This window comes from Tasmannia lanceolata, unplaced genomic scaffold, assembly GCF_043159265.1.
Source record: "Tasmannia lanceolata isolate RefF3 unplaced genomic scaffold, GAP_Taslan_0.1 ptg000015l, whole genome shotgun sequence".
NCBI lineage: Eukaryota > Viridiplantae > Streptophyta > Magnoliopsida > Canellales > Winteraceae > Tasmannia > Tasmannia lanceolata.
Window position 1 is genome coordinate 34,305,788 of NW_027518692.1, and position 7,793 is coordinate 34,313,580.

At 36.1% G+C, this 7,793-nt stretch overlaps 1 protein-coding gene across 2 annotated transcripts; it reads right to left on the bottom strand.

Annotated features, from left to right (window-relative positions):
- Window positions 1–2,388: 2,388 nt before the first annotated feature.
- On the bottom strand, window positions 2,389–7,000 carry LOC143846780 (Plant calmodulin-binding protein-like protein). 2 transcript variants are annotated; one of them, XM_077355340.1, is made up of 3 exons: window positions 6,819–7,000; window positions 5,403–5,454; window positions 2,389–4,345 (listed from the first exon to the last, which is right to left on the bottom strand). In XM_077355340.1, the coding sequence occupies exon 3, from the start codon at window positions 4,247–4,249 to the stop codon at window positions 2,555–2,557; it is 1,695 nt and encodes a 564-aa protein (XP_077211455.1). In that variant the 5' UTR covers window positions 4,250–4,345; window positions 5,403–5,454; window positions 6,819–7,000; the 3' UTR covers window positions 2,389–2,554. The 2 variants fall into 2 exon arrangements, with proteins under 2 accessions (XP_077211455.1, XP_077211454.1); XM_077355339.1 differs by having other exon boundaries at window positions 5,382–5,454.
- Between the last annotated feature and the right edge of the window lie 793 nt (window positions 7,001–7,793).

Genomic DNA, 7,793 nt, shown 5'->3' on the forward strand with positions numbered 1-7,793 from the left:
CAGGCAATAGTAGTCATAGTTGCATATTTCAAGCAAATTATCTTTTATTTTTCTACAAATCTTCCATTTTAAGATATATAAGATGGAGATTGATCTTTCTATTAAAAGTCATAGATTTGATAATGTCATGTGAATTTTCATCTTCCTCTAGGTCTAGGCCCTGTCTGGATGGTACGTTTCAGGCGCACCACGCACGAGCAAGTAATTAAGATGTGTTGCCTTATGGCCTCTTAAAAGACTTCGAATATAAGAGCAACAATTTCTCTCATTCATGGCTGTGGGAGCCAGGGACCTCTATTTCATGCACAACCTTACATAATCTCTATTTCATGCACAACCTTATCACTCTCAGGGACCTTAATTTCATGCACAACCTTACATAATCTCTATTTCATGCACAACCTTATCACATTGACTACATAATCTCTCTCTCTCTCTCTCTCTCTCTCTCTCTCTCTCTCTCTCTCTCTCTCTCATATCCCTATGCACAACCTAATAGTTATCTGTGAACAAAACTAAACTAAAAAGACTCTAAGTCGGGGGTGATACATGTTCACAACAACTAGATCCTAATGGAGGGTGCTAGTGTATACACTTCATTTATATTTTCGTTCATTTAAGTGTTCTCATGGGTATTGTTTGAAACATTTAAAAACCCACTTAAAAGCAACAAACATTTAATTTTCACACATTTTGTTTTAGATGATGATTCTATTATCTCTCGAGTTTCTTTCCACTTCTCTCTACGCTGAGCCCTAGTGGTATACAACGTAACTAGGACCTAAGACACTAAGAAAGTATATAGGATCCCAATAGCACTCCAAATCATGACCAAGACATAGGAACATTCATATCAAATAAATCATGCATGGTTTTCATGTGTTACAACTAATCTATTAAAAAAACAGAGAGAGAAAAAGGAATTTTATATAATAGAAAATCCTAAAATTTTACGCACAAGAAATAGGCCGATTTGGCAGCTTTTTGTTCAATTTTCGTGAAGTCAAATCCTCATTAGTTCGAGTACAGGGGATAGCTCCTTGGCCTCTAATTTCCATATAAAGGACATAACCGGAATAAAGGCTCTTTTGAGATACTGGCTTTGATTCATTGATTCATGTTTCAAATCTTGTATTTTATGGTTAAATCTACTAGATCTTTGTTGATTTTAAATATACAATCTCAAATCAAGTAAAACCTTTTGGAATGGAAAAAAATAAATAAAAATATGAAGTTCTAATTCGCACAAACATGACATTAAATGGTAGTTGTTTGGCAATTTCGCAGAAAGCCATTTTGTGGCTCACTTTTGCATAAGAGAACAGCCACATAGGCTCGCTTTTTAGCAGATTTTGTCTAATTTATTTAATTCATCTGAGGAGACTGTTCTCACCTGCAAAGAGTGAGCCCCGAAATGGCTTTCCGCGAAATTGCATAGCAAATATGATTGTTTGTGTAATGAACTCATAAAAGCTTTCATTTTGGCCATCCCTATTTTCCCCTTAAATCATTCATACATGCACATACTTTTCATGGTGTGTCCTTTTTTCTTGTCTATTAAGAGTTACAAAAATGTTCAATTATTCCCCTGATTGTTGCTTGATCAATTTCCAAATGTCTTCAATTAATGGTAATTAATATCCTTTAAACAAGGCAAATTAAGGAAAGTTTGGTTAGAATTACAGAGTTGGCTTCCAGAAGAGAAGAGAAGGAAATTAATCCTCGAAATTTTCACTTGCATTAATGAATTTCAACTTAATGACAGTTAAAGAATTAATTTAATGGAGTTCAAAGACATTGGAATTAAAATAACATATCATGTTAGTTGCTCCTTGTTCTTGAGAGATTTTTTATTTTTTTGGTGGTTAAAAATTTCAAAATAAGAAAAACAAGAAATGGGGACATTAATATAAAAATAGATGAAAATATTGTGGTATTATAATGAGAAAATATACAATTTATTAGGAGAAGTTTGCGATTACAGGATCTAAATCAATAAATGGAAGTAACCCATTTAGCGGCTAACTTGCCTGTATCTCAAATCTGGAAAATTTTCGAAAATTAAACCTTTTTACCTTTCAATTTCATCATATTTCCACATACAGTTAGATTGTTGTCATATTCTAATCCTTTTCAGAGAATAGCTCACTTGAAAGAGAGAACAGAGAAGTAGAAAAATCTAAAGCACTCAAGAACAAATAAATAGAACAATCTAAACCACCCAACAATAGATGGTTTGTTTAGTTGTTTATCATAAACAGTATAGATACAGAAAACATGTAGTCAATTACACAAGTATGAGAAGAATCACATCAATAAAGATTGAATAAAAGGAAAGAAGCATCCCTTTTACAAACAGACATGTACTCTCAGCATGACAAAAATACGAAACAAAAAACTCTGTAATTCTTTCATTCAAGCTTAAATAATATCTTCATTTACACATCCGCAAGCCTTTTCCACTGTATAAAACCATGAATATAAGTCTAAACCGTCATGAATTACAGTTTCAAAAGCCGTGCAAGGAAAGAAAGGATAGCGCTTCTTTGGAAACTCAACCAGTGGTAACAGGTTTGCTCTCTTGGAGAGAGATTACAGTTTCAAAAGCACCAACCAAGGCCTTCACCTTGCTCTTCCTGGTCTCGACGAGCTTACTTGCGGTCTCTTCAATTACATCATTAAACAAACCTTGCTCTTCTTTCTTTCCTTGCACATCTTGATGCCTCAACATTACAGCTCGAGTTTTTGGGTTAGTACCATATGACCCAAAAGATTCTTTCTTCTTAAAACTTCTCCTCCCAAGATCACCCTTACTGTTTTGATTCTCACCCACCACTCTCCCTTGCCTGAATCTCAGTCTCCTCGGTCCATTATTCTCTGACTCAAGACTTACTACCTTTCCTCTCCTAAACCTTAATTTTTGTGGCACACAATCTTTATCCTCTGGATGAATTATCGCACTCCTCCTCAGACTCCTCTTGTCTCCGTCCTTTGAACCATCAACTTGGTTCTTTACTTCGGTTTCGTCCTCTTCAGAAATGAAATCAGATTCACTAACTATAGTGTCAGAGTCCTCGTCCCCGTCCTCTCCTTCATGTGAAGACAGTGCGTGAGATGATGATGGTGATGATGACAATGATGGGAATAATGATGATGGAGGCGATCGAGTGTTGCGAATTTCATGTTGAATAGGTTCCAAAATTTCATTCTCCGGTTTTGGCTCAATGACATACAGGGTCTTTTCAATGATTTTTTCACCATGGGGTTCAGACTTTCCACGATTTTTTTCGCCATTGGGTTCAGACTTTCTAACCTTGTTCAGACTTTCTAACCTTCTTTTGATTTTTTCACCAATGGGTTCAGACTTTCTAACCTTGTTTTGATTCTTCACAGGAGAGGCTGCTTTCACATCCCAACGTTTCACTGGTTTTAAACTTGGCTTGGGGGACAAAGAAACTATTGGGGGTTTCAGTGATTTTCTTTCTCCAATTTTTGACAAGCTCGTGTTATTGATTATCTTGCTCCCACTGTTCCTTCTACCACTTAGACCTCCCGAGCGATTAAACTGGTTCTTCTCATTGTTTTTCCCACCACTTAAATTTCCTGAAAGATTGGACAGGCTGTTCTCACTGTTTCTTCTACCACTTGGACCTCCATAAAGACTCGATGGGGATAATGACTTTGTGGCCACAGGCTTCGGCTTTGAAGCGATCGCGGGTTTTTTAACATATATCTCAATTTTCTTGCTAGGTGATAAAGCCTTCTGCTTAATGGTTCTGGGTTTATCAGATAACCCAGTGTTCTGCTCAGATGTAGACTTCAGATTGATCACTTTTTTGGTATTCCTATCCCCTAGATTTATACATTTTATTGGTTTTCGGCCTTCAGCTGGGGCTGCATTCTGCTCAAGTGTAGGGTTGATCTTGATCAATAGTTTCTTTTTTCTCTCTCCCCTTAGATTTACATTTTTTACCTGACTTTGTCCTTCAGTCGAGGTCTCCGAATTTCCCCTGATTTGTTGAGGAATAATACGCTTTCCCTTTGCTTCAAAAGCATGTTTCCTTCCATATTTACAAAAGTCGTGGCAGGAATTCGTAGAAGCTCTCAAATAATGGGGAAACAACTTCTCTTCACTGTTTGGAGAAGAAAATGAAGTTCTAATAATTGTTTTTCCTGTTGAATGCCGCCTCAAATTAGCTCCTTTAGGCTTAGCACTCTCGGGGAAGACTGAGACAATAGGTTTTTCCATCCTTCCGTCAATAGTAAATAGGCACAAGGAAAATATTCCTTAATTTGGTACAATGAGATGCAGTCAATACCAAACTAAAACAGAAAAACCATGACCCTGCAGCCAATGAAAACTGTAGTTTCAAAAAAATGAATGGAAATGGATATATCATTGTTCAGCTGGATGAAATTAAAAAAAAAAAGAGAGGATAAAATGGCTTCAAGTTTCATATGATAAGATGAGATGGATAATATCATTCAATACTTTGTGCCAATCTGAAATTACTTATACAACATTTAGAAACTCAACTGAGTACTGAGAAATTAGCCAAGTTGATCTGACTCGACGCTGGACTAAGTCAATGGACTGCATTGGTTTTCTTTAAACCGGGAAAAAAAGCTCAGTAGAAAACACAAAAAACTTGATTGATTATCCAGAGAAAAATTAAGGGGCCATTTGGATATGCGTATTTTAGAATCTTGGATTTCCTCAAATCCTGGAGAGAGACAAGAGAAGAAGCAGACCGTCTGTCGTTTTCTGATTTCTCGCCCTTCTCTCTGTCGAGCGAGAGAGTAGGAGATCATCACATGTTTCCAGGTTTTAGAAATCTCAGGATGGGGGAGAGATTTCTAAAACCTGGATTTTTTACTTAAAATCCAAGATTCTAAAGAGAGGCGAAACGGAGGGACTCGTTCTCTTGTCCCCCATACAGGATTTTGAGGAAATCCAACATTCTAAAATCCGCATATCCAAACGGCCCCTTAGAGGACTGGAATCTTGAGAATTGGCTTGGATACAAGCTCTCATCGAGTCAAGTTGGCTTTCAAGTATCTAGACCTTGGCATTGTATATGATTTTTTGAAATGAACTCATCCATCATTGTGACGTTACTTAGGGACCAAATGATCATCAAGTGTCTCAGATTCTGTTGCTGTCTTGATAATGGAGCCATTTCAAGAAAAACAACATGTGGGTTCTTTTATGTGAACAGTAATTCCATCTTATGATTCACATTCAACCAAATTTCTCCTAAATTGATAAATAGAAAAACAGGGGCAATTCTTGTAGTTTTGAGGAAAAAGTATGCTGTATCATGCATCACTACAAATATATGATGTGTCAATAACACGAAAGCAAAAGGAGAAGAACTCACCAATATCAAATATGTTCTTACTCTGCCAAAAGTGATTCTTGGTAACTCTTAAGATCTTCAAGAGCTTCTCAGCCTGCAACATAGATAAAATAAAAAAGAATATTAAAATCAGAGTCGGATCAAAATTAAGGCTTTTTGGTAGTGAATCAACTTAAAGAAGTAATAAGATCAAAGTCTCCATTCAATCAGCTGAAAAAAAAAATTGAAAAATCCAATGAAACCCAATCCTTTATAGTAAGAAATGTATATAAAACACCAAAACGACCCAGAAAGAGCACAAAAATTCAGCAAAACTCAAGTTTCAGAATTTTGAGACAAAGATTAGAAATGTCAAATAAAATCATACGGAGAAATTTCAAGAAAATTAGCAAAAACATGTGATTCTTTCCAAAACTAGCTTTAAAGAAGATCTCTGAACAACAATAAGAACTTCGCCTAATCTAATAGTTTTTGCTTTTTTTATCTAAAGAATTAAATTAAAAGCTGTAAACAATATCATGTCATTCTATACTTAACATAAGATCCAAAGCCAAATAGATTGAAAAAAAAATCCCTGAATGATTTAAGAAACCCAACAAGCCATCAATTCCAATCTCCACAAAAGCGTAAATAATGATAACAGATATGTATGACAAAAAATACATTAGATTTGTACCATCATCCATACCAAATTTTAATACAAAATAGATCCAGCTTTGTTCTTTTTTTCAATACAAACAGAAATGGAAAATTCTCATCAAAATCACACTTCTCTGCACTGAAAAGAGAAAATAATCCTTCCCCAAATTACAAACTATAAAAGAAATTATACCGAAAATCCAAAAATCTTTCCCATCCATAACATTCCTTTGAAAAAGATATCAATAAGCAAAGTGTATTTCATTGTAAAAATGGATCAAAAAAATTGAAGACCGACCCATCAAGAAGAAGTCTATAAAAAAGAATTTCTTTTGAATCAATATGAAGTGAAAAAAAAAAGGATCAAGATCAAATCTTTCTGCAATTCCTGTCACTAAAAAGAACAGAAAAAATAGAACTCTGTAAAAAAGACTTATATCAAGACCAAACCTTTCTGAAATCCCATTAACCATAAAGAGAAAGGAAAAAAAAACCCATGTGATATCTATAAAAGAGCCCTATTTTGGACAAATTTAATAGTTCGTTTGATAAGAATCCATCAAGAGTCCTGCTACCTATTAAAAAAAAAAAAGTTCATCAAGATGAGACCTTTCTCCAATTTCATTAAACAAGAATCAAAGAAAAATAAATTCCTCATCAACCCATTTGAAATCTGTAAAAGAAATTCCAATACAAGAACTTTCGGCGGTCACCCAAACCAAAAAGAAGATTAAAAAAAAAAACCCCACATGAAATAAATATTTATCTGTGGGAAAGGAATCAAAAGAATTGAAAAAGAAAAGAAATCCAATATTATACCTTTTTTTCTGCAATCGGAGAACAAGCAACCGTGTGAAATGCTTTTCAAAATCAAAACCCACTTTTCTTAGGAGATCGTGCAAGTAACAAAGCTGGTTTTAGGTTCCATCTCTTCAGATGTTGTGTGGGATTCCGTGTTTGTTGAAGGAATAACAGAGAGAGAGAGAGAGAGGAGCGTGAAAAAAGGCGGCCAGAAAAAGAAACGGTCCGGAAACAAATTTATAGTTGGAAATGATTCAAATGGCCACCCAAGTCAATTTATCGTTTATTTATCATCAATTTACCATTTGAAGATAAATTGGATTCTAAGAGATGCAACTCGGGCCTGACTAGGTCTTGTTGGCAACCCGAGTTAGCGTTCCCTCAGCCTTGACCTGACCCAACCCAACCCGAGCCTGACTGGGTCAAGGATGGTCCTTCTTAACAGGTCGGGTTGAGTCAAGCTTTGTTCGAGTTAGCTTATTGCAAAAATAAACTATTAGGCGTAAAATCGGACCGCCTGTAACGTGACAGACACGAACGAGCCCACGGAAGTTTTAAGCAGTCAAGCTGTCTTGCGGATCGAGTATTGGCAGTTCATACAACGTCAGCTCCGGTGCTCGTATCAGTGATTACATCATTGGTCGCGAACACGAGACCTTTGCCGATAAAAGAGAACCCTTCACTCAGTTTCAAAGGTAATCAACAGCTTGCCCAAATTACCTAGGTGCGCGTTTATGCGAACCACCCTTTGCCCTTTGGTTTACCGTTCTTATTCTTTTACCTCCGCCTGACCTGAGTGTCGAAGAGTTCTCTCATAGTTCCAACTCCAGATTTCCCTAACTCTTTTTGTCTGTGAGCACAGGGTACAAGGACATCTAATTTCCTTCAAACCATGCTCTACCTGACGAGGCCAAGGGCAGGAACCACTTGCACAAGAGTTAGATTTGAGCAGCAACGCACAAATTACAAAAAATACATATAACATTAAGATTT